This window comes from Bombina bombina, chromosome 7 (genome assembly GCF_027579735.1).
Source record: "Bombina bombina isolate aBomBom1 chromosome 7, aBomBom1.pri, whole genome shotgun sequence".
Lineage (NCBI taxonomy): Eukaryota > Metazoa > Chordata > Amphibia > Anura > Bombinatoridae > Bombina > Bombina bombina.
In genome coordinates this window covers 533,936,008-533,963,411 of record NC_069505.1, presented here as the reverse complement: position 1 = coordinate 533,963,411, position 27,404 = coordinate 533,936,008, and the positions used below count along the sequence as shown (strand labels likewise).

At 42.8% G+C, this 27,404-nt stretch overlaps 1 protein-coding gene across 1 annotated transcript in view; it reads left to right on the top strand.

The window, feature by feature from the left end:
- LOC128636500 (RNA polymerase-associated protein CTR9 homolog) overlaps positions 1-27,404 on the top strand; it is a 741,649-nt gene that overhangs the window by 183,768 nt on the left and 530,477 nt on the right. Inside the window, exon 9 of the mRNA XM_053689508.1 lies at positions 4,430-4,666. Coding sequence (XP_053545483.1) covers positions 4,430-4,666 — 237 coding nt within the window. The remainder of the gene's footprint in view (positions 1-4,429; positions 4,667-27,404) is intronic.

Below are 27,404 nucleotides of genomic sequence, written 5' to 3'. Positions count from 1 at the left end.
TCTTTGTTTGTTGTCTATTCTGGGAAACGTAGAGGTCAAAAAGCTACAGCTACCTCTCTTTCTTTTTGGCTGAAAAGCATCATCCGTTTGGCATACGAGACTGCTGGACAGCAGCCTCCTGAAAGAATTACAGCTCACTCTACTAGAGCGGTGGCTTCCACATGGGCTTTTAAAAATGATGCTTCTGTTGAACAGATTTGTAAGGCTGCGACTTGGTCTTCGCTTCATACCTTTTCCAAATTTTCCAAATTTGATACTTTTGCTTCTTCGGAGGCTATTTTTGGGAGAAAAGTTCTTCAAGCAGTGGTGCCTTCTGTTTAGCCATCTGTCTTGTCCCTCCCGTTCATCCGTGTCCTGTAGCTTTGGTATTGTATCCCACAAGTAAAGGATGAATCCGTGGACTTGTCGTACCTTATAGAAGAAAAGTAAATTTATGCTTACCTGATAAATTAATTTATTCTATGATACGACGAGTCCACGGCCCGCCCTGTCATTTTAAGACAGATTATATTTTTTTATTTTAAACTTCAGTCACCTCTGCACCTTTTAGTTTCTCCTTTTTCTTCCTGTACCTTCGGTCGAATGACTGGGGGGTGGAGCTAAGGGAGGAGCTATATAGACAGCTCTGCTGTGGTGCTCTTTGCCACTTCCTGTTAGCAGGAGGATAATATCCCACAAGTAGAGGATGAATCCGTGGACTCGTCGTACCATAGAAGAAATTAATTTATCAGGTAAGCATAAATTTACTTTTTGCTTCGTCTGAGGCCGCTTTTTGGAGAAAGGTTCTTCAAGGAGTGGTGCCTTCAGTTTAGGTTCCCTGTCTTGTCCCTCCCGTATCATCTGTGTCCTCTAGCTTGGGTATTGTATCCCATAAGTAATGATGATGATCCGTGGACTCATTGTGTCTTTAAAAATAAAATAAAATGTATGCTTACCTGATAAATTTGTTTCTTTTTAGACACGATGAGTCCACGGCCCGCCCTGTTCTTTTAAGACAGGTTTTTTGTTTTTTTTTGTAAACGTCAGACACCTCTGCACCTTGGCTTTTCCTTTCTCTTCCTAACTTCGGTCGAATGACTGGTGTGGGAGGGAAGGGAGGAGCTATTTAACAGCTCTGCTGTTGTGCTTGTTGCCTCCTCCTGCTGACCAGGAGGTGAATATCCCATAAGTAATGATGATGATGATCCATAGACTCATCGTGTCTAAAAAGAAACAAATTTATCAGGTAAGCATACATTTTCTTTTTTATTTTGCTGCAGTTGTTTTCCAATAGTTAAACTCCACCCACTTGCCTCATTTGGAAGAGCCAATCCGGACTTGAGTCTGCAGCTGACAAGGCTTGCCATGGTTATATTGTTAGTATTAGGATTGTTAGCCAATTTGGACATGGTATGTAGCAGGGTGAGCCTTGAGAAGTCTGCAGAGTGCATTTCCAGTTCTGAGAATTAGAAATTCTACAATTTTCAGAACTAAAAACATGCAAAATAAATGCTGAAAGTATAATCCAACATTGTTTTACTACACATGACTAAACCTTTTATTTCCCTTTAAACCTCCCCAACAGGCCAGCTTTTCCAGATTACCTTGGATGAGAGCAGGTAAACTAACTAGGTTTACTAATCAGATGATTATTTCACCTGTGCTCTAGTTCAGATATCCCCAAAATATGGCCTGGTAGGGAAGCCTGAGGACAGATTTGAAACCAGTGCATTAAAGGGCTATGAAACCCAAAATGATTATTTCATGATTCAGATAGAGCATACAATTTTAAAGGGACATAAAACAAGTTGGGAAAGAGACACAATATAATAATATCTTCTTTAATTACTTAACCTGCAAATTTATACTGCAGTGCCTCACTATTAACCCTTTCTTTTATGTTTCCAAATTATACAGCTCTAACTCCCCCTACACATTTCCTTCTATGGCTGTATCTATATCTACCTTTGCTTTGGTAGAATGCAGAAGTAGACACTCATTATCTGCTGGAGCATGCCTAGAAGCAAATAAGCAGCTGTGAAATACAATGCCTGTGTTTCTGATGCTAAACACTGATAGGGGTGGATCAGACTTCGCCAGATAGCATGACTATGTAACTAATTTTACTTACTTTGGAATTTGTAAAAAAAAAATATTTGCCAACAGTTTTTATTTGTTTTTCCATGCAAACTACTTTTTTCCTTAACCCCTTAATGACAACTGACGTACCAGGTACGTCATGCATTAACTAACAGTTAATGACAATAGACGTACCTGGTACGTCAGTTGTCTAAGAGAGTGCTGGAAGCGATCGCAATCGCTTCCAGCAGCTCTCAGGGTATTGCAGTGATGCCTCCATATGGAGGCATCCTGCAATACCTTTTCAGAAGACTCCGATGCAGAGAGAGCCACTCTGTGGCCCTCTCTGCACCGGTAGCGATGGTGCCGGTTCGTTGGTGGGTGGGAGCATATCAGGGAGGCGGGTGGGCGGCCCATCGCTACCCGGCATCCGGTTCCTGTAAGTGCTATGTGCACGCCGGGTGCCGGGAGCGTGCGGGGGCGCGCGTGCGCGCGCGCGATTAGCTGGCCACTGACACCAATGAGAAAGGAAGAGGGGGGAAAAATGTATTAAAAATAAATAAATATATAAGGATCTGGGAGGGGGAGGGGGTTGGGGTATTGTGGGGGGCTGCTACACTACAGAAAACATTAAAAATTGCAAAAAATTGCAAAAAAAACACTTGTTTTTGGGGCAAATTGGGTACTGGCAGACAGCTGCCAGTACCCAAGATGGCGGCAATTAGGTAGGGGAGAGGGTTAGAGAGCTGGGGGGGGGATCATGGAGGTTGGGGCTAAGGCAGGGGTCCATCACAGCTAAAACATTTTATTTTTTTTTTATTAAAAAAAAGAAAAACTCCTTTTATTTAGTACTGGCAGACTTTCTGCCAGTACTTAAGATGGCGGGACAATTGTGGGGTGGGGGAGGGAAGAGAACTGTTTGGGAGGGATCAGGGGGTGGGATGTGTCAGGTGGGAGGCTGATCTCTACCCTAAAGCTAAAATTAACCCTGCAAGCTCCCTACAACCTACCTAATTAACCCCTTCACTGCTGGGCATAATTTACGTGTGGTGCGCAGCAGCATTTAGTGGCCTTCTAATTACCAAAAAGCAATGCCAAAGCCATATAAGTCTGCTATTTCTGAACAAAGGGGATCCCAAAGAAGCATTTACAACCATTTGTGCCTTAATTGCAGAAGCTGTTTGTAAATAATTTCAGTGGGAAACCTAAAGTTTGTGACAAAATTTGTGAAAAAGTGAACTTTTTTTTTTATTTGATGACATTTGGCGGTGAAATGGTGGCATGAAATATACCAAAATGGGCCTAGATCAATACTTTGGGTTGTCTTCTAAAAAAAAATATATACATGTCAAGGGATATTCAGGTATTCCTGACAGATATCAGGGTTCCAATGTAACTAGCGCTAATTTTGAAAAAAAGTTGTTTGGAAATAGCAAAGTGCTACTTGTATTTATGGCCCTATAACTTGCAAAAAAAGTAAAGAACATGTAAACATTGGGTATTTCTAAACTCAGGACAAAATTTAGAAACTATTTAGAATAGGTGTTTTTTGGTGATTGTAGATGTGTAACAGATTTTGGGGGTCAAAGTTAGAAAAAGTGTGTTTTTTTCAATTTTTTCCTCATATTTTATATTTTTTTTATAGGAAATTATAAGATATGATGAAAATAATGGTATCCTTAGAAAGTCCATTTAATGGCGAGAAAAACGGTATATAATATGTGTGGGTACAGTAAATGAGTAAGAGGGAAATTACAGCTAAACACAAACACAGCAGAAATGTAAAAATAGCCATTGTCATTAAGGGTAAGAAAATTGAAAAATGGTCCGGTCATTAAGGGGTTAAAAAAATACTAAGTTCCCTCTAACAGTAACACCCCCCACTCACCAAACCCCCCCAAATAAAAAAACCTAACACTAAAAAGACCTAAGCTACCCATGTACCCATATATATGCGGCACTGTATATGTGATACCAAAACCGTGTAAAAACCGGCGTCGCCGGCTTTTGCGGGTGATGCCGCATATGTAATCTTGCCCTAGATGGCAGCAATATTTCCTGTCATGTAGTGCTCCGGATGCCTACCTAGGTATCTCTTCATTAAAGAAAACCATATGAGTGAAGAGAATTTGGTAATAGAAGTAAATTGTCTTAATCACAATTGAAAAATTTGTGTTTTCATGTCCCTTTAAGGCTTAAACTGGAGATGGAATAAATAGTTCAGTTACAGTGGCAAAATGTTTTATTTTACTATTGGAGTAAGATTCAAAGTTACTCAACTATGTAAGAAAAGTAATCACTTCAATACATTACTGGGGATTGAAGCAACGAAGCAATAGGGGGAATTTAAATGTTTTTTTTTTCCTTGCAGGAAGATTATGTATTGGCCTTCCATTACTATTACCAAGCTACCCAGTTTGCAGCCGCCATGTTCGTCTTGCCCTTTTTTGGTTTAGGGCAAATGTACATTTACAGAGAAGACAAAGTGAACGCAGCGCACTGCTTTGAGAAGGTTCTCAAGGTATATCCTAACAATTATGAGACTATGAAAATCCTTGGGTCCTTGTACGCTGCTTCCGATGACCCTGGAAAGCGTGACATTGCAAAGGTAACATCAGTATTCATATGTATGTCATATAATGTGTAGAATGTTTCTTAAGCAGACCGTACAGATTAATCCCTTAACCACCGTTTGTTAAGATTTTTCTTTCTTATAATAGCGTTGGTCCTGCCACAAGCGGCACGACCACGCTATTATACCTTCCCGTCTTGTCATCGGAAATAGAGCGGTCTCATCGCTGGCAGTAAGACCGCACTATTAATAGCACAATCCACATAGAAAGACGAGAGATGTGGGGGGGAGTGTCCGAACGGTGTACCTAACAGGACGCATTCTCTGTGTGCTCTAACAGAATCCTCTCTAATCCACCAATCGTTGAGCTCAAACAGCATATCTTTCATCACCAACAATCAAATAATAGCTACATAAAAGCATGTGGCTATATTCCAGCTTATAGTTGCTGTATTCATGAAACCAGAGTCACAGATCGGCAGCATAGGGCCTAAGGTGGCGGTCTACTTCTAGGCAGCGATCCCGCCCACCGGGTTAACAGTGCTGACTGCTGATACCTGTCTTACTAAGCTTTTTTTTCACACCGTATGGTACGATATACTATTCACATCTGCACAGCCTAACAAATTTACAATGCTTAACATAGCCATTAGAAGCATACTCCAAGATGGCGACTGAATGGGAGAGCGACCTAGAGCAGATTTTAGAGCAACGCTTTGCTAAACTAGAGATCCTGCTAGATAAACTCTGCCAGAGATCCTTGCCTAAAGACTTCATAGAATGCTACAAATCGCCACCAGAGCACTTACATGGGAAAGAACTGGAACAGGACTCTAAAAAAATGACCGGAAAATACAGCATCTTGTAGAGAAAACCCCTTGCTTCCAACGCGCTCCCACAGTTGAATTAAAGACTTGTGTGTTACCCAAAGAACCTCAAGATGACCAGCACAACGATAATAATAAGCTGTCCACACGGATATACAATCACCTGGAGCCCTCTGTTTCACACGTGACCAGGTCATCCGCCCCGGCGCAACATAGCCTAACAGTGTCAAATCCCCTTAAAATCACAATACAGGGCTTGAAGAGCACAGCGCAGCCTCCCCTGCTGGGAAACCTTGCTACAGAAGCCTACGGCGACACACTCACTAGCGGCAACGGACTATCAGCACTCAGATCTACATCTGGAAACATTTGGGAAGAATCATCCTTTTTAAGTGATCCACCATCAGCACCCTGTGAGACTGAGATAACTATACCGACAAATTCTCTCAACGGCATAACAGTTGCAGCTCTACGGTACCTTCCGCACTTTTCTGCTGTAAAAATCCAGTCATCCACAAGACTTGACACAGGCTGAAGAGAATCCCGATCTACTATCACTAGTCCTGTATGCTTTAAAAATATGGCATTTCCACATGTAAGATATGTTCACTGTGTTTCTCACTCATTTATTGTTTGTACTCTTATAATGTTAAATTTATACTGCAAAACGCACTACTAATGTTCTCACATTATTGACGCCTTCTTCAGCTCTTGAAAAATATATTAATAATATTAGTGTTTGGAAATATTTAACTGATAGGTGCCGTATCACCAACAGAGGGTATCAGTACCCGTTCTCCTTTAACAAATATACAGTTTTTATAAGACGTTATAGGATATTTTAAGGCAAACATGCCATGGTATACTTTCTTATTTACAAGATTGTTAGATATATACTGTATGTGTATATATATATATATATATATATATATATATTTCTCCAACATAGGTGTGTCCGGTCCACGGCGTCATCCTTACTTGTGGGATATTCTCTTCCCCAACAGGAAATGGCAAAGAGTCCCAGCAAAGCTGGTCACATGATCCCTCCTAGGCTCCGCCCACCCCAGTCATTCTCTTTGCCGTTGCACAGGCAACATCTCCACAGAGATGGTTAAGAGTTTTTTGGTGTTTAAATGTAGTTTTTATTCTTCAATCAAGTGTTTGTTATTTTAAAATAGTGCTGGTATGTACTATTTACTCTGAAACAGAAAAAAGATGAAGATTTCTGTTTGTAAGAGGAAGATGATTTTAGCAGAAGTTACTAAAATCGATTGCTGTTTCCACACAGGACTGTTGAGATGAAGTAACTTCAGTTGGGGGAAACAGTTGGCAGACTTTTCTGCTTAAGGTATGACTGGCCATATTTCTAACAAGACTATGTAATGCTGGAAGGCTGTCATTTCCCCTTATGGGGACCGGTAAGCCATTTTCTTAGTTAAATAAAACAATAAAGGGCTTCATAAGGGCTTAAAAAACTGGTAGACATTTTTCTGGGCTAAAACGATTGCTTTGCTAGGCATATTTTGCAGATTCTAACTATTAATGGTTATTATAATCTTGGGGATTGTTTAGAAAAACGGCAGGCACTGTGTTGGACACCTTTTTCAGATGGGGGCCTTTTCTAGTTATAGACAGAGCCTCATTTTCGCGCCACTAATGCGCAGTTGTTTTTGGAGAGCAAGGCATGCAGATGCATGTGTGAGGAGCTAAGAATCACTGAAAAAGCTTATAGAAGGCATCATTTGGTATCATATTCCCCTCTGGGCTTGGTTGGGTCTCAGCAAAGCATATAGCTGGGACTGTATAGGGGTTAAATGTAAAAACGGCTCCGGTTCCGTTAATTTAATGGTTAAAGCTCTGAAATTTGGTGTGCAATACTTTTAATGCTTTAAGACACTGTGGTGAAATTTTGGTGAATTTTGAACAATTCCTTCATACTTTTTCACATATTCAGTAATAAAGTGTTTTCAGTTTGAAATTTAAAGTGACAGTAACGGTTTTATTTTAAAACATTTTTTGTGCTTTGTTGACAAGTTTAAGCCTGTTTAACATGTCTGTACCATCAGATAAGCTATGTTCTATATGTATGAAAGCCAAGGTGTCTCCCCATTTAAATTTATGTGATAATTGTGCCATAGTGTCCAAACAAAGTAGGGACAGCAATGCCACAGATAATGATATTGCCCAAGATGATTCCTCAAATGAGGGGAGTAAACATGATACTACATCATCCCCTTCTGTGTCTACACCAGTTTTGCCCACACAAGAGGCCCCTAGTACATCTAGTGCGCCAATTCTTATTACCATGCAACAATTAACGGCTGTAATGGATAACTCTATAGCAAACATTTTATCCAAAATGCCTACTTATCAGAGAAAGCGCGATTGCTCTGTTTTAAACACTGTAGAGCAAGAGGACGCTGATGATAACTGTTCTGACATACCCTCACACCAATCTGAAGGGGCCATGAGGGAGGTTTTGTCTGAGGGAGAAATTTCAGATTCAGGATAAATTTCTCAACAAGCTGAACCTGATGTTGTGACATTTAAATTTAAATTAGAACATCTCCGCGCACTGCTTAAGGAGGTATTATCTACTCTGGATGATTGTGACAATTTGGTCATTCCAGAGAAATTATGTAAGATGGACAAGTTCCTAGAGGTTCCGGTGCCCCCCGACGCTTTTCCTATACCCAAGCGGGTGGCGGACATAGTAAATAAAGAGTGGGAAAGGCCCGGCATACCTTTTGTCCCCCCCCCCCTATATTTAAGAAATTATTTCCTATAGTCGACCCCAGAAAGGACTTATGGCAGACAGTCCCCAAGGTCGAGGGGGCGGTTTCTACTCTAAACAAACGCACTACTATTCCTATCGAAGATAGTTGTGCTTTCAAAGATCCTATGGATAAAAAATTAGAGGGTTTGCTTAAAAAGATTTTTGTTCAGCAAGGTTACCTTCTACAACCAATTTCATGCATTGTTCCTGTCACTACGGCAGCGTGTTTCTGGTTCGAGGAACTGGAAAAGTCGCTCAATAAAGAATCTTCGTATGAGGTGGTTATGGACAGAGTTCAAGCACTTAAATTGGCTAACTCTTTTATTTTAGATGCCGCTTTGCAATTAGCTAGATTAGCGGCGAAAAATTCAGGGTTTGCTATCGTGGCGCGCAGAGCGCTTTGGCTAAAGTCTTGGTCAGCGGATGTGTCTTCCAAGACAAAATTGCTTAACATCCCTTTCAAGGGTAAAACATTATTTGGACCTGATTTGAAAGAGATTATTTCAGACATCACTGGGGGAAAGGGCCACGCCCTCCCACAGGATAGGTCTTTTAAGGCTAAAAATAAGCCTAATTTTCGTCCCTTTCGCAGAAACGGACCAGCCTCTAATTCTACATCCTCTAAGCAAGAGGGTAATACTTCACAACCCAAACCAGCCTGGAGACCAATGCAAGGCTGGAACAAGGGTAAGCAGGCCAAGAAGCCTACCACTGCTACCAAAACAGCATGAAGGGATGGCCCCCGATCCGGGACCGGATCTGGTGGGGCGCAGATTTTCTCTCTTTGCTCAGGCTTGGGCAAGAGATGTTCAGGATCCTTGGGCGCTAGAAATAGTTTCTCAAGGTTATCTCCTGGAATTCAAGGAACTACCCCCAAGGGGAAGGTTCCACAGGTCTCAATTATCTTCAAACCAAATAAAAAGACAGGCATTCTTACATTGTGTAGAAGACCTGTTAAAGATGGGAGTGATTCATCCAGTTCCAATAAGAGAACAAGGGATGGGTTTTTATTCCAACCTGTTCATAGTTCCCAAAAAAGAGGGAACATTCAGACCAATTTTGGATCTCAAGATCCTAAACAAATTTCTCAAGGTTCCATCGTTCAAAATGGAAACTATTCGAACGATCCTACCTACTATCCAGGAAAATCAATTTATGACTAACGTGGATTTAAAGGATGCGTACCTACATATTCCTATCCACAAGGAACATCATCAGTTCCTAAGGTTCGCTTTTCTGGACAAGCATTACCAGTTTGTGGCACTTCCATTCGGATTAGCCACTGCTCCAAGGATTTTCACAAAGGTACTAGGGTCCCTTCTAGCGGTTCTAAGACCAAGGGGCATTGCAGTAGTACCTTACTTGGACGACATCCTGATTCAAGCGTCGTCTCTGTCAAAAGCAAAGGCTCATACGGACATCGTCCTAGCCTTTCTCAGATCTCACGGATGGAAGGTGAACAAAGAAAAAAGTTCTCTGTCCCCGTCAACAAGAGTTCCCTTCTTGGGAACAATAATAGATTCCTTAGAAATGAGGATTTTTCTGACAGAGGTCAGAAAATCAAAAATTCTAAGCTCTTGTCAAGTACTTCATTCTGTTCTTCGTCCTTCCATAGCGCAGTGCATGGAAGTAATAGGATTGATGGTTGCAGCAATGGACATAGTTCCTTTTGCACAAATTCATCTAAGACCATTACAACTGTGCATGCTCAGACAGTGGAATGGGGATTATACAGACTTGTCTCCGACGATTCAAGTAGATCAAAAGACCAGAGATTCACTCCGTTGGTGGCTGACCCTGGACAATCTGTCACAGGGAATGAGCTTCCGCAGACCAGAGTGGGTCATTGTCACGACCGACGCCAGTCTGGTGGGCTGGGGCGCGGTCTGGGAACCCCTGAAAGCTCAGGGTCTATGGTCTCGGGAAGAATCTCTTCTCCCGATAAACATTCTGGAACTGAGAGCGATATTCAATGCTCTCAAAGCTTGGCCTCAACTAGCAAAGGCCAAATTCATAAGGTTTCAATCAGACAACATGACGACTGTTGCATATATCAATCATCAGGGGGGAACAAGGAGTTCCCTGGCGATGGAAGAAGTGACCAAAATAATTCAATGGGCGGAGGATCACTCCTGCCACTTGTCTGCAATCCACATCCCAGGAGTGGAAAATTGGGAAGCGGATTTTCTGAGTCGTCAGACATTCCATCCGGGGGAGTGGGAACTCCATCCGGAAATCTTTGCCCAAATAACTCAATTATGGGGCATTCCAGACATGGATCTGATGGCGTCTCGTCAGAACTTCAAGGTTCCTTGCTACGGGTCCAGATCCAGGGATCCTAAGGCGACTCTAGTAGATGCACTAGTAGCACCTTGGACCTTCAACCTAGCTTATGTATTCCCACCGTTTCCTCTCATTCCCAGGCTGGTAGCCAGGATCAATCAGGAGAGGGCTTCGGTGATCTTGATAGCTCCTGCGTGGCCACGCAGGACTTGGTATGCAGACCTGGTGAATATGTCATCGGCTCCACCATGGAAGCTACCTTTGAGACAGGACCTTCTTGTTCAAGGTCCATTCGAACATCCGAATCTGGTTTCCCTCCAACTGACGGCTTGGAGATTGAACGCTTGATTTTATCAAAGCGTGGGTTTTCAGATTCTGTAATAGATACTCTGATTCAGGCTAGAAAGCCTGTAACTAGAAAAATTTACCATAAAATATGGAAAAAATATATCTGTTGGTGTGAATCTAAAGGATTCCCATGGAACAAGATAAAAATTCCTAAGATTCTATCCTTTCTACAAGAAGGTTTGGAGAAAGGATTATCTGCAAGTTCTCTGAAGGGACAGATCTCTGCTTTATCTGTTTTACTTCACAAAAGGCTGGCAGCTGTGCCAGATGTTCAAGCATTTGTTCAGGCTCTGGTTAGAATCAAGCCTGTTTACAGACCTTTGACTCCTCCCTGGAGTCTAAATCTAGTTCTTTCAGTTCTTCAAGGGGTTCCGTTTGAACCCTTACATTTCGTAGATATTAAGTTATTATCTTGGAAAGTTTTGTTTTTGGTTGCAATTTCTTCTGCTAGAAGAGTTTCAGAGTTATCTGCTCTGCAGTGTTCTCCGCCCTATCTGGTGTTCCATGCAGATAAGGTGGTTTTGCGTACTAAGCCTGGTTTTCTTCCGAAAGTTGTTTCCAACAAAAATATTAACCAGGAGATAGTTGTACCTTCTTTGTGTCCGAATCCAGTTTCAAAGAAGGAACGTTTGTTACACAATTTGGACGTAGTCCATGCTCTAAAATTCTATTTAGAGGCTACTAAAGATTTCAGACAAACATCTTCCTTGTTTGTTGTTTATTCTGGTAAAAGGAGAGGTCAAAAAGCGACTTCTACCTCTCTTTCCTTTTGGCTTAAAAGCATTATCCGATTGGCTTATGAGACTCCGGACGGCAGCCTCCTGAAAGAATCACAGCTCACTCCACTAGGGCTGTGGCTTCCACATGGGCCTTCAAGAACGAGGCTTCTGTTGACCAGATATGTAAGGCAGCGACTTGGTCTTCACTGCACACTTTTGCCAAATTTTACAAATTTGATACTTTTGCTTCTTCAGAGGCTATTTTTGGGAGAAAGGTTTTGCAAGCTGTGGTGCCTTCCGTTTAGGTGACCTGATTTGCTCCCTCCCTTCATCCGTGTCCTAAAGCTTTGGTATTGGTTCCCACAAGTAAGGATGACGCCGTGGACCGGACACACCTATGTTGGAGAAAACAGAATTTATGCTTACCTGATAAATTACTTTCTCCAACGGTGTGTCCGGTCCACGGCCCGTCCTGGTTTTTTTAATCAGGTCTGATGAATTATTTTCTCTAACTACAGTCACCACGGTATCATATGATTTCTCCTATATATATTTCCTCCTGTCCGTCGGTCGAATGACTGGGGTGGGCGGAGCCTAGGAGGGATCATGTGACCAGCTTTGCTGGGACTCTTTGCCATTTCCTGTTGGGGAAGAGAATATCCCACAAGTAAGGATGACGCCGTGGACCGGACACACCGTTGGAGAAAGTAATTTATTAGGTAAGCATAAATTCTGTTATATATATATATATATATATATATATATATATATATATATATATATATATATATATATATATATATATATATATATATATATATATATATGTATTTCTCTTGTTAGGTGTATGCAGTCCACGGATCATCCATTACTTGTGGGATATTCTCCTTCCCAACAGGAAGTTGCAAGAGTATCACCCACAGCAGAGCTGCTATATAACTCCTCCCCTAACTGCCATATCCAGTCATTCTCTTGCAAGCTCTCAACATAGCTGGAGGTAGTTAGAGGAAAGTGGTAAAATATAGTTAGTTTTTTCTTCAATCAAAAGTTTATTGTCTTTAAATGGTACCGGAGTGTACAATTTTATCTCAGGCAGCATTTAGAAGAAGAATCTGCCTGCGTTTTTCTATGATCTTAGCAGAAGTAACTAAGATCCACTGCCGTTCTCACATATGTCTGAGGAGTGAGGTAACTTCAGAGGGAGAATGGCGTGCAGGGTATCCTGCAATAAGGTATGTGCAGTTAAGTTTTTCTAGGGATGGAATTTGCTAGAAAATGCTGCTGATACCGGATTAATGTAAGTTAAAGCCTAAATACAGTGATTTAATAGCGACTAGTATCAGGCTTGCTATCAGAGGTATATACTCTGATTAATGTGCAATATAAAACGTTTGCTGGCATGTTTAATCGTTTTTATATATGCTTTGGTGATAAAACTTATTGGGGCCTAGTTTTTTCCACATGGCTGGCTTTATTTTTGCCTAGAAACAGTTTCCTGAGGCTTTCCACTGTTATAGTATAAAAGTTACAGTTGGTGCAGTTAAAATTACAAACTGTGACATTCAGCTTCCCTCAGCAGTCCCCTGCATGCTATAGGACATCTCTGAAGGGCTCAAAAGGCTTCAAAAGTAGGAGCTGTGGCAGTTGTTATGACTGTTTAAAAAACATATTTCTCTTGTTAAGTGTATCCAGTCCACGGATCATCCATTACTTATGGGATATTCTCCTTCCCAACAGGAAGTTGCAAGAGGATCACCCACAGCAGAGCTGCTATATAGCTCCTCCCCTCACTGCCATATCCAGTCATTCTCTTGCAACGCTCAACAAAGATGGAGGTTGTAAGAGGACTGTGGTGTTTTATACTTAGTTTATTTCTTCAATCAAAAGTTTGTTATTTTTAAATGGTACCGGAGTGCACTGTTTATCTCAGGCAGTATTTAGAAGAAGAATATTCCTGCGCTTTCTATGATCTTAGCAGAAGTAACTAGGATCCTTTGCTGTTCTCACATATTCTGAGGAGTGAGGTAATTTCGGAGGGGGAATAGCGTTCAGTTTTTCTCTTGTTAAGTGTATCCAGTCCACGGATCATCCATTACTTATGGGATATTCTCCTTCCCAACAGGAAGTTGCAAGAGGATCACCCACAGCAGAGCTGCTATATAGCTCCTCCCCTAACTGTCATATCCAGTCATTCTCTTGCAAGCCTCAACCAAGATGGAGGTCGTAAGAGGAGTGTGGTGTTTTATACTTAGTTTATTCTTCAATCAAAAGTTTGTTATTTTTAAATGGTGCCGGAGTGTACTGTTTATCTCAGGCAGTATTTAGAAGAAGAATCTGCCTGCATTTTCTATGATCTTAGCAGAAGTAACTAAGATCCATGGCTGTTCTCACATATTCTGAGGAGTGAGGTAACTTCAGAGAGCGAATGGCGTGCAGGTTTTTCTGCAATAAGGTATGTGCAGTTAATATTTTTCTAGGGATGGAATTTGCTAGAAAATGCTGCTGATACTGAACTAATGTAAGTAAAGCCTTAAATGCAGTGATAGCTACTGGTATCAGGCTTATTAATAGAGATGCATACTCTTATAAAAATGTAATATAAAACGTTTGCTGGCATGTTTAATCGTTTTTATATGTATTTGGTGATAAAACTTATTGGGGCCTAGTTTTTTTCCACATGGCTGGCTTGAATTTTGCCTAGTAACAGTTTTCTTAGGCTTTCCACTGTTGTAATATGAGTGGGAGGGGCCTTTTTTAGTGCTTTTCTGTGCAGCTAAAAATACTGGCAGAGACATTCAGTTTCCCTCTGCATGATCCAGGACATCTCTGGAGGGCTCAAAAGGCTTCAAAGTCGTTTTTGAGGGAGGTAAAAAGCCACAGTAGAGCTGTGGCAGTTGTTGTGACTGTTTGAAAAAAAAACAAACAAAAAACAAAAAAAACAAAAACGTTTTTGTCTTTTATTATTCCATTTTGGGTATTAAGGGGTTAATCATCCATTTGCAAGTGGGTGCAATGCTCTGCTAACTTGTTACATACACTGTAAAAATTTTGTTAGTGTAACTGCCTTTTTTCACTGTTATTTCAAATTTTGACAAAATTTGTGTTTCTTAAAGGTGCAGTAACGTTTTTTATATTGCTTGTAAACTTGTTTAAAGTGTTTTCCAAGCTTGCTAGTCTCATTGCTAGTCTGTTTAAACATGTCTGACACAGAGGAAACTACTTGTTCATTATGTTTGAAAGCCATGGTGGAGCCCCATAGGAGAATGTGTACTAAATGTATTGATTTCACCTTAAACAGTAAAGATCAGTCTTTAACTATAAAAGAAATATCACCAGAAGATTCTGACGGGGGGGAAGTTATGCCGACTAACTCAGGGGATGCACACTAATATGGCGCCAATTACATCAGGGACGCCCATAGCGATTACCTTGCAGGACATGGCTGCAATCATGAATAATACCCTGTCAGAGGTATTATCCAGGTTGCCTGAATTAAGAGGCAAGCGCGATTGCTCTGGGGTTAGGAGAAATACAGAGCGCGCAGATGCTGTAAGGGCCATGTCTGATACTGCGTCACAATATGCAGATCATGAGGACGGAGAGCTTCAGTCTGTGGGTGACATCTCTGATTCGGGGAAACCTGATTCAGAAATTTCTAATTTTAAATTTAAGCTTGAGAACCTCCGTGTGTTGCTTGGGGAGATATTAGCTGCTCTGAATGACTGTAACACAGTTGCAGTACCAGAGAAATTGTGTAGGCTGGATAAATACTATGCGGTACCGGTGTGTACTGATGTTTTTCCTATACCTAAAAGGCTTACAGAAATTATTAGCAAGGAGTGGGATAGACCGGGTGTGCCTTTTTCCCCACCTCCTATATTTAGAAAAATGTTTCCAATAGACGCCACTACACGGGACTTATGGCAGACGGTCCCTAAGGTGGAGGGAGCAGTTTCTACTTTAGCAAAGCGTACTGCTATCCCGGTTGAGGACAGTTGTGCTTTTTCAGATTCAATGGATAAAAAATTGGAGGGTTACCTTAAGAAAATGTTTATTCAACAAGGTTTGTTGCGCCTGTCACTGCTGCGGCGGCATTCTCGTTTGAGGCCCTGGAAGAGGCCATCCATACAGCTCCATTGACTGAAATTATTGACAAGCTTAGAACACTTAAGCTAGCTAACTCATTTGTTTCTGATGCCATTGTTCATTTGACTAAACTAACGGCTAAGAATTCCGGATTCGCCATACAAGCGCGTAGGGCGCTATGGCTTAAATCCTGGTCAGCTGACGTGACTTCAAAGTCTAAATTACTCAACATTCCTTTCAAGGGGCAGACCTTATTTGGGCCTGGTTTGAAGGAAATTATTGCTGACATTACTGGAGGTAAGGGTCACACCCTTCCTCAGGACAGGGCCAAAGCAAAGGCCAAACAGTCTAATTTTCGTGCCTTTCGAAATTTCAAGGCAGGTGCAGCATCAACTTCCTCCGCTTCAAAACAAGAGGGAACTTTTGCTCAATCTAAGCAGGCCTGGAAACCTAACCAGTCCTGGAACAAAGGTAAGCAGGCCAGAAAGCCTGCTGCTGCCTCTAAGACAGCATGAAGGAACGGCCCCCTATCCGGCGACGGATCTAGTAGGGGGCAGACTTTCTCTCTTCGCCCAGGCGTGGGCAAGAGATGTTCGGGATCCCTGGGCATTGGAGATCATATCTCAGGGATATCTTCTGGACTTCAAAGGTTCCCCTCCACAAGGGAGATTCATCTTTCAAGGCTATCTGCAAATCAGATAAAGAAAGAGGCATTCCTACGCTGTGTGCAAGACCTCCTAGTTATGGGAGTGATCCATCCAGTTCCGCGGACGGAACAAGGACAGGGTTTTTATTTGAATCTGTTTGTGGTTCCCAAAAAAGAGGGAACCTTCAGACCAATTTTGGATCTAAAGATCTTAAACAAATTCCTCAGAGTTCCATCTTTCAAAATGGAAACTATTCGGACCATCCTACCCATGATCCAAGAAGATCAGTACATGACCACAGTGGACTTAAAGGATGCCTACCTTCACATACTGATTCACAAAGATCATCATCGGTTTCTAAGGTTTGCCTTTCTAGACAGGCATTACCAATTTGTAGCTCTTCCCTTCGGGTTGGCTACAGCCCCGAGAATCTTTACAAAGGTTCTGGGCTCACTTCTGGCGGTTCTAAGACCGTGAGGCATAGCGGTGGCTCCGTATCTAGACAACATCCTGATACAGGCGTCAAGCTTTCAAGTTGCCAAGTCTCATACAGAGATAGTTCTGGCATTTCTGAGGTTGCACGGGTGGAAAGTGAACGAGGAAAAGAGTTCTCTATCCCCACTCACAAGAGTCTCCTTCTTAGGGACTCTTATAGATTCTGTAGAAATGAAAATTTACCTGACGGAGTCCAGGTTATCAAAACTTCTAAATGCTTGCCGTGTTCTTCACTCCATTCCGCGCCCTTCGTTAGCTCAGTGTATGGAGGTAATCGGCTTAATGGTAGCGGCAATGGACATAGTGCCATTTGCGCGCCTTCATCTCAGACCGCTACAATTATGCATGCTGAGTCAGTGGAATGGGGATTACACAGATTTGTCCCCTCTGCTAAATCTGGATCAAGAGACCAGAGATTCTCTTCTCTGGTGGTTGTCTTGGGTATACCTGTCCAAGGGTATGACCTTTCGCAGGCCAGATTGGACAATTGTAACAACAGATGCCAGCCTTCTAGGTTGGGGTGCAGTCTGGAATTCCCTGAAGGCACAGGGATCGTGGACTCAGGAGGAGAAACTCCTTCCAATAAATATTCTGGAGTTAAGAGCGATATTCAATGCTCTTCTGGCTTGGCCTCAGTTAGCAACACTGAGGTTCATCAGATTTCAGTCGGACAACATCACGACTGTGGCTTACATCAACCATCAAGGGGGAACCAGGAGTTCCCTAGCGATGTTAGAAGTCTCAAAAATAATTCACTGGGCAGAGTACCACTCTTGCCACCTGTCAGCAAAAATGGGAGGCGGATTTTCTAAGTCGTCAGACTTTCCATCCAGGGGAGTGGGAACTCCATCCGGAGGTGTTTGCTCAGTTGATTCATAGTTGGGGCAAACCAGAGTTGGATCTCATGGCGTCTCGCCAGAACGCCAAGCTTCCTTGTTACGGATCCAGGTCCAGGGACCCAGAAGCGACGCTGATAGATGCTCTAGCAGCGCCTTGGTTCTTCAACCTGGCTTATGTGTTTCCACCGTTTCCTCTGCTCCCTCGACTGATTGCCAAAATCAAACAGGAGAGAGCATCTGTGATTCTGATAGCACCTGCGTGGCCACGCAGGACTTGGTATGCAGACCTAGTGGACATGTCATCCTTTCCACCATGGACTCTGCCTCTAACACAGGACCTTCTGATACAAGGTCCTTTCAATCATCCAAATCTAATTTCTCTGAGACTGACTGCATGGAGATTGAACGCTTGATTCTATCAAAGCGTGGCTTCTCCGAGTCAGTCATTGATACTTTAATACAGGCACGAAAGCCTGTTACCAGGAAAATCTACCACAAGATATGGAGTAAATATCTTTATTGGTGTGAATCCAAGAATTACTCATGGAGTAAGGTTAGGATTCCTAGAATATTGTCTTTTCTCCAAGAGGGCTTGGACAAAGGATTATCAGCTAGTTCCTTAAAGGGACAGATTTTTGCTCTGTCTATTCTTTTGCACAAGCGTCTGGCAGAGGTTCCAGACGTCCAGGCATTTTGCCAGGCTTTGGTTAGAATTAAGCCTGTGTTTAAACCTGTTGCTCCCCCGTGGAGCTTAAACTTGGTTCTTAAAGTTCTTCAAGGAGTTCAGTTTGAACCCCTTCATTCCATTGATATTAAACTTTTATCTTGGAAAGTTCTGTTTTTGATGGCTATTTCTTCGGCTCAGAGAGTCTCTGAGCTATCTGCCTTACAATGTGATTCTCCTTATCTGATTTTTCATGCAGATAAGGTAGTCCTGCGTACCAAACCTGGGTTTTTACCTAAGGTGGTTTCGAACAAGAATATCAATCAAGAGATTGTTGTTCCATCATTGTGTCCTAATCCTTCTTCAAAGAAGGAACGTCTTTTACATAATCTGGACGTAGTCCGTGCCTTGAAGTTTTACTTGCAAGCTACTCAAGATTTTCGTCAAACATCTACCCTGTTTGTCGTTTACTCTGGACAGAGGAGAGGTCAAAAAGCTTCGGCAAATTCTCTTTCCTTTTGGCTTCGGAGCATAATACGCCTAGCCTATGAGACTGCTGGACAGCAGCCCCCTGAAAGGATTGCAGCTCATTCTACTAGAGCTGTGGCTTCCACCTGGGCCTTTAAAAATGAGGCCTCTGTTGAACAGATTTGCAAGGCCGCGACTTGGTCTTCGCTTCACACTTTTTCCAAATTTTCCAAATTTGATACTTTTGCTTCTTCGGAGGCTGTTTTTGGGAGAAAGGTTCTTCAGGCAGTGGTTCCTTCCGCTTAATCCTGCCTTGTCCCTCCCATCATCCGTGTACTTTAGCTTTGGTATTGGTATCCCACAAGTAATGGATGATCCGTGGACTGGATACACTTAACAAGAGAAAACATAATTTATGCTTACCTGATAAATTTATTTCTCTTGTAGTGTATCCAGTCCACGGCCCGCCCTGTCCTTTTAAGGCAGGTCTAAATTTTAATTAAACTACAGTCACCACTGCACCCTATGGTTTCTCCTTTCTCTGTTTGTTTTCAGTCGAATGACTGGATATGACAGTTAGGGGAGGAGCTATATAGCAGCTCTGCTGTGGGTGATCCTCTTGCAACTTCCTGTTGGGAAGGAGAATATCCCATAAGTAATGGATGATCCGTGGACTGGATACACTACAAGAGAAATAAATTTATCAGGTAAGCATAAATTATGTTTTCCTGCAATAAGGTATGTGCAGTTAAAATATTTTTCTAGGGATGGAATTTGCTAGAAAATGCTGCTGATACCAAAGTAATGTAAGTGAAGCCTTAAATGCAGTGATAGCGACTGGTATCAGGCTTATTAATAGAGATACATACTCTTATAAAAGTGTATTTTAAAACGTTTGCTGGCATGTTTAATCATTTTTTTATATATGTTTGGTGATAAAACTTATTGGGGCCTAGTTTTTTCCACATGGCTGGCTTGAATTTTGCCTAGAAACAGTTCCTTGAGGCTTTCCACTGTTGTAATATGAATGGGAGGGGCCTATTTTAGCGCTTTTTTGCGCAGCAAAAATTACAGACACAGACATCCAGCTTCTTCCTGCATGTTCCAGGACTTCTCTGAAGGGCTCAAAAGGCTTCAAAAGTCGTATTGAGGGAGGTAAAAAGCCACAGTAGAGCTGTGGCAGTTGTTGTGACTGTTTAAAAAACTTTTTGTCATTTGTTATTCCGTTTTTGGTATTAAGGGGTTAATCATCCATTTGCAAGTGGGTGCAATGCTCTGCTAACTTGTTACATACACTGTAAAAATTTCTTTAGTGTAACTGCCTTTTTTCACTGTTATTTCAAATTTGGACAAAATTTGTGTTTCTTAAAGGCGCAGTAACGTTTTTTATATTGCTTGTAAACTTGTTTTAAGTGTTTTCCAAGCTTGCTAGTCTCATTGCTAGTCTGTTTAAACATGTCTGATACAGAGGAACCTACTTGTTCATTATGTTTGAAAGCCATGGTGGAGCCCCATAGGAGAATGTGTACTAAATGTATTGATTTCACCTTAAACAGTAAAGATCAGTCTTTATCTATAAAAGAATTATCACCAGAGGGTTCTGTCGAGGGGGAAGTTATTCCGACTAACTCTCCCCACGTGTCAGACCCTTCGCCTCCCGCTCAGGGGACGCACGCTAATATGGCGCCAATTACATCAGGGACGCCCATAGCGATTACCTTGCAGGACATGGCTGCAATCATGAATAATACCCTGTCAGAGGTATTATCCAGGTTGCCTGAATTAAGAGGCAAGTGCGATAGCTCTGGGGTTAGGAGAGATGCAGAGCGAGCAAATGCTGTAAGAGCCATGTCTGATACTGCGTCACAGTATGCAGAACATGAGGACGTAGAGCTTCATTCTGTGGGTGACATCTCTGACTCGGGGAAACCTGATTCAGAGATTTCTAATTTTAAATTTAGGCTTTAGAACCTCTGTGTATTGCTTGGGGAGGTATTAGCTGCTCTGAATGACTGTAACACAGTTGCAATTCCAGAGAAATTGTGTAGGCTGGATAGATACTATGCGGTGCCGGTGTGTACTGACGTTTTTCCTGTACCTAAAAGGCTTACAGAAATTATTAGCAAGGAGTGGGATAGACCCGGTGTACCCTTTTCCCCACCTCCTATATTTAGAAAAATGTTTCCAATAGACGCCACTACACGGGACTTATGGCAGACGGTCCCTAAGGTGGAGGGAGCAGTTTCTACTTTAGCAAAGCGTACCACTATCCCGGTTGAGGACAGTTGTGCTTTTTCAGATCCAATGGATAAAAAATTGGAGGGTTACCTTAAGAAAATGTTTATTCAACAAGGTTTGTTGCGCCTGTCACTGCTGCGGCGGCATTCTGGTTTGAGGCCCTGGAAGAGGCCATCCATACAGCTCCATTGGAGGAAATTATTGACAAGCTTAGAACGCTTAAGCTAGCTAACTCATTTGTTTCTTATGCCATTGTTCATTTGACTAAACTAACAGCTAAGAATTCCAGATTCTCCATCCAGACGCGTAGGGCGCTATGGCTTAAATCCTGGTCAGCTGACGTGACTTCAAAGTCTAAGTTACTCAACATTCCTTTCAAGGGGTAGACCTTATTTGGGCCTGGCTTGAAGGAAATTATTGCTGACATTACTGGAGGCAAGGGTCATACCCTTCCTCAGGACAGGGCCAAATCAAAGGCCAAACAGTCTAATTTTCGTGCCTTTCGAAATTTCAAGGCAGGAGCAGCATCAACTTCCTCCGCTTCAAAACAAGAGGGAACTGTTGCTCATTCCAGACAGGCCTGGAAACCTAACCAGTCCTGGAACAAGGGCAAGCAGGCCAGAAAACCTGCTGCTGCCCCCAAGACAGCATAAAGGAACGGCCCCCTATCCGGAAACGGCAGACTTTCTCTCTTCGCCCAGGCGTGGGCAAGAGATGTTCAGGATCCCTGGGGGTTGGAGATCATATCTCAGGGATATCTTCTGGACTTCAAAGTTTCTCCTCCACAAGGGAGATTTCATCTTTCAAGGTTATCAGCAAACCAGATAAAGAAAGAGGCATTCCTAAGCTGTGTGCAAGACCTCCTAGTAATGGGAGTGATCCATCCAGTTCCTCGGACTGAACAGGGACAGGGGATTTATTCAAATCTGTTTGTGGTTCCCAAGAAAGAGGGAACCTTCAGACCAATCTTGGATCTAAAGATCTTAAACAAATTCCTCAGAGTTCCATCATTCAAAATGGAAACTATTCAGACCATCCTACCCATGATCCAAGAGGGTCAGTACATGACCACAGTGGACTTAAAGGATGCCTACCTTCACATACCGATTCACAAAGATCATCATCGGTTCCTAATGTTTGCCTTTCTAGACAGGCATTACCAATTTGTAGCTCTTCCCTTCGGGTTGGCCACAGCCCCGAAAATTTTTACAAAGGTTCTGGGCTCACTTCTGGCGGTTCTAAGACCGCGAGGCATAGCGGTGGCTCCGTATCTAGACGACATCCTGATACAGGTGTCAAGCTTTCAAATTGCCAAGTCTCATACAGAGATAGTGCTGGCATTTCTGAGGTCACATGGGTGGAAAGTGAACGTGGAAGAGTTCTCTATCCCCACTCACAAGAGTCACCTTCCTAGGGACTCTTATAGATTCTGTAGAGATGAAAATTTACCTGACAGAGTCCAGGTTATCAAAACTTCTAAATGCTTGCCGTGTCCTTCATTCCATTCCACGTCCGTCAGTGGCTCAGTGCATGGAAGTAATCGGCTTAATGGTAGCGGCAATGGACATAGTGCCATTTGCGCGCCTGCATCTCAGACTGCTGCAATTATGCATGCTATGTCAGTGGAATGGGGATTACTCAGATTTGTCCCCTCTACTAAATCTGGATCAAGAGACCAGAGATTCTCTTCTCTGGTGGCTATCTCGGGTCCATCTGTCCAAGGGTATGACCTTTCGCAGGCCAGATTGGACGATTTTAACAACAGATGCCAGCCTTCTAGGTTGGGGCGCAGTCTGGAACTCCCTGAAGGCTCAGGGATCGTGGACTCAGGAGGAGAAACTCCTCCCAATAAATATTCTGGAGTTAAGAGCAATATTCAATGCTCTTCTAGCTTGGCCTCAGTTAGCGACACTGAGGTTCATCAGATTTCAGTCGGACAACATCACGACTGTGGCTTACATCAACCATCAAGGGGGAACCAGGAGTTCCCTAGCGATGTTAGAAGTCTCAAAGATAATTTGCTGGGCAGAGTCTCACTCTTGCCACCTGTCAGCGATCCACATCCCAGGCGTAGCGAACTGGGAGGCGGATTTTCTAAGTCGTCAGACTTTTCATCCGGGGGAGTGGGAACTCCATCCGGAGGTGTTTGCTCAACTGGTCCATCGTTGGGGCAAACCAGAACTGGATCTCATGGCGTCTCGCCAGAACGCCAAGCTTCCTTGTTACAGATCCAGGTCCAGGGACCCGGGAGCGACGCTGATAGATGCTCTAGCAGCTCCTTGGTTCTTCAACCTGGCTTATGTGTTTCCTGCGTTTCCTCTGCTCCCTCAACTGATTGCCAAAATCAAGCAGGAGAGAGCATCGGTGATTCTGATAGCGCCTGCGTGGCCACGCAGGACCTGGTATGCAGACCTAGTGGACATGTCATCCTTTCCACCATGGACTCTGCCTCTGAGGCAGGACCTTCTAATACAAGGTCCTTTCAATCATCCAAATCTAATTTCTCTGAGACTGACTGCATGGAGATTGAACGCTTGATTCTATCAAGGCGTGGCTTCTCCGAGTCAGTCATTGATACCTTAATACAGGCACGAAAGCCTGTCACCAGGAAAATCTACCATAAGATATGGTGTAAATATCTTTATTGGTGTGAATCCAAGAATTACTCATGGAGTAAGGTTAGGATTCCTAGGATATTGTCCTTTCTCCAAGAGGGTTTGGACAAAGGATTATCAGCTAGTTCTTTATAAGGACAGATTTCTGCTCTGTCTATTCTTTTGCACAAGCGTCTGGCAGAGGTTCCAGACGTCCAGGCATTTTGTCAGGCTTTGGTTAGAATTAAGCCTGTGTTTAAAACTGTTGCTCCCCCGTGGAGCTTAAACTTGGTTCTTAAAGTTCTTCAAGGAGTTCCGTTTGAACCCCTTCATTCCATTGATATTAAACTTTTATCTTGGAAAGTTCTGTATTTTGATGGCTATTTCCTCGGCTCGAAGAGTCTCTGAGCTATCTGCCTTACAATGTGATTCTCCTTATCTGATTTTTCATGCAGATAAGGTAGTTCTGCGTACCAAACCTGGGTTTTTACCTAAGGTGGTTTCTAACAAGAATATCAATCAAGAGATTGTTGTTCCATCATTGTGTCCTAATCCTTCTTCAAAGAAGGAACGTCTTTTACATAATCTGGACGTAGTCCGTGCCTTGAAGTTTTACTTACAAGCTACTAAAGATTTTCGCCAAACATCTTCCCTGTTTGTCGTTTACTCTGGACAGAGGAGAGGTCAAAAAGCTTCGGCAACCTCTCTTTCCTTTTGGCTTCGGAGCATAATTCGCTTAGCCTATGAGACTGCTGGACAGCAAACCCCTGAAAGGATTACAGCTCATTCTACTAGAGCTGTGGCTTCCACCTGGGCCTTTAAAAATGAGGCCTCTGTTGAACAGATTTGCAAGGCTGCGACTTGGTCTTCGCTTCACACCTTTTCAAAATTTTACAAATTTGATAATTTTGCTTCTTCTGAGGCTGTTTTTGGGAGAAAGGTTCTTCAGGCAGTGATTCCTTCCGTTTAATCCTGCCTTGTCCCTCCCATCATCCGTGTACTTTAGCTTTGGTATTGGTATCCCATAAGTAATGGATGATCCGTGGACTGGATACACTTAACAAGAGAAAACATAATTTATGCTTACCTGATAAATTTATTTCTCTTGTAGTGTATCCAGTCCACGGCCCGCCCTGTCCTTTTATGGCAGGTCTAAATTTTAATTAAACTACAGTCACCACTGCACCCTATGGTTTCTCCTTTCTCGTCTTGTTTTGGTCGAATGACTGGATATGGCAGTGAGGGGAGGAGCTATATAGCAGCTCTGCTGTGGGTGATCCTCTTGCAACTTCCTGTTGGGAAGGAAAATATCCCATAAGTAATGGATGATCTGTGGACTGGATACACTACAAGAGAAATAAATTTATCAGGTAAGCATAAATTATGTTTTTTCGTTTTTGTTAATCTGTTTTTTTGTATTAAGGGGTTAATCATCCATTTGCAAGTGGGTGCAATGCTCTGCTAACTTGTTACATACACTGTAAAAATTTCGTTAGTTTAACTGCCTTTTTTCACTGTTATTTCAAATTTTGGCAAAATTTGTTTCTCTTAAAGGCACAGTAACATTTTTTTTTTATATTGCTTGTTAACTTGATTTAAAGTGTTTTCTAAGCTTGCTAGTCTCATTGCTAGTCTGTATAAACATGTCTGACATAGAGGAAACTCCTTGTTCATTATGTTTAAAAGCCATGGCGGAACCCCATAGGAGAATGTGTACTAAATGTATTGATTTCACTTTAAACAATAAAGATCAGCTGTTATCTTTAAAAGAATTATCACCAGAGGATTCTGACGAGGGGGAAGTTATGCCGACTAACTCTCCCCACGTGTCGGACCCTTTGACTCCCGCTCAAGGGACTCACGCTAAAATGGCGCCAAGTACATCAAAGACGCCCATAGCGATTACTTTGCAGGACATGGCGGCAATCATGGATAATACCCTGTCAGCGGTATTAGCCAGACTGCCTGAATTCAGAGGAAAGCGCGATAGCTCTGGGGTTAGACGTAATACAGAGCGCGCAGATGTTTTAAGGCCCATGTCTGATACTGCGTCACAATATGCAGAAGCTGAGGAAGAGCTTCAGTCTGTGGGTGACGTCTCTGACTCGAGGAAACCTGATTCAGATATGTCTACTTTTAAATTTAAGCTTGAGAACCTCCGGGTGTTGCTTGGAGAGGTTTTAGCTGCTCTGAATGACTGTGACACAATTGCAGTGCCAGAGAAATTGTGTAGACTGGATAAATACTACGCGGTGCCGGTGTGTACTGACGTTTTTCCAATACCTAAAAGGTTTACAGAAATTATTACTAAGAAGTTGGACAGACCCGGTGTGCCGTTTCCCCCCCCCCTCCTATTTTTAGAAAAATGTTTCCAATAGACGCCACTACACGGGACTTATGGCAGACGGTCCCTAAGGTGGAGGGAGCAGTTTCTACTTTAGCAAAGCGTACCACTATCCCTGTCAAGGACAGTTGTGCTTTTTCAGATCCAATGGATAAAAAATTAGAAGGTTACCTTAAGAAAATGTTTATTCAACAAGGTTTTATCCTGCAGCCCCTTGCATGCATTGCTCCTGTCACTGCTGCTGCGGCGTTCTGGTTTGAGTCTCTGGAAGAGGCCTTTCAGACAGCTACTCCATTGACTGAAATACTTGACAAGCTTAGAACACTTAAGCTAGCTAATTCTTTTGTTTCTGATGCCATTGTTCATTTGACTAAACTAACGGCTAAGAATTCTGGATTCGCCATCCAGGCGCGTAGGGCGCTATGGCTTCAATCTTGGTCAGCTGACGTGACTTCAAAGTCTAAATTACTTAACATTCCCTTCAAGGGGCAGACCCTATTCGGGCCTGGTTTGAAGGAAATTATTGCTGACATTACTGGAGGTAAGGGTCATACCCTTCCTCAGGACAGGGCCAAATCAAGGGCCAAACAATCTAATTTTTGTGCCTTTCGAAACTTCAAGGCAGGTGCAGCATCAACTTCCTCTGCTACAAAACAAGAGGGAACTTTTGCGCAATCCAAGCCAGCCTGGAAATCTAACCAGGCCTGGAGCAAAGGCAAGCAGGCCAGAAAGCCTGCTGCTGCCTCTAAGACAGCATGAAGGAACGGCCCCCTATCCGGCAACGGATCTAGTAGGGGGCAGACTTTCTCTCTTCGCCCAGGCGTGGGCAAGAGATGTTCAGGATCCCTGGGCGTTGGAGATCATATCTCAGGGATATCTTCTGGACTTCAAAGCCCCCCCCCCCCCCCCCCCCCACAAGGGAGATTTCACCTTTCGAGATTATCTGTAAACCAGATAAAGAAAGAGGCATTCTTACGCTGTGTGCAAGACCTTCTTATAATGGGAGTGATCGATTCCAGTTCCACAGATGGAACAAGGACAGGGATTTTATTCAAATCTGTTTGTGGTTCCCAAAAAAGAGGGAACCTTCAGACCAATTTTGGATCTAAAGATCTTAAACAAATTCCTCAGAGTTCCATCGTTCAAAATGGAAACTATTCGGACAATCCTACCTATGATCCAGGAGGGTCAATACATGACCACAGTGGATTTGAAGGATGCTTACCTTCACATACCGATTCACAAAGATCATCATCGGTTCCTAAGGTTTGCCTTTCTAGACAGGCATTACCAGTTTGTGGCTCTTCCCTTCGGGTTAGCTACAGCCCCAAGAATTTTTACAAAGGTTCTGGGGTCTCTTCTGGCGGTCCTAAGACCACGGGGCATAGCAGTGGCCCCTTATCTAGACAACATCCTGATACAGGCGTCAAACTTCCAAATTGCCAA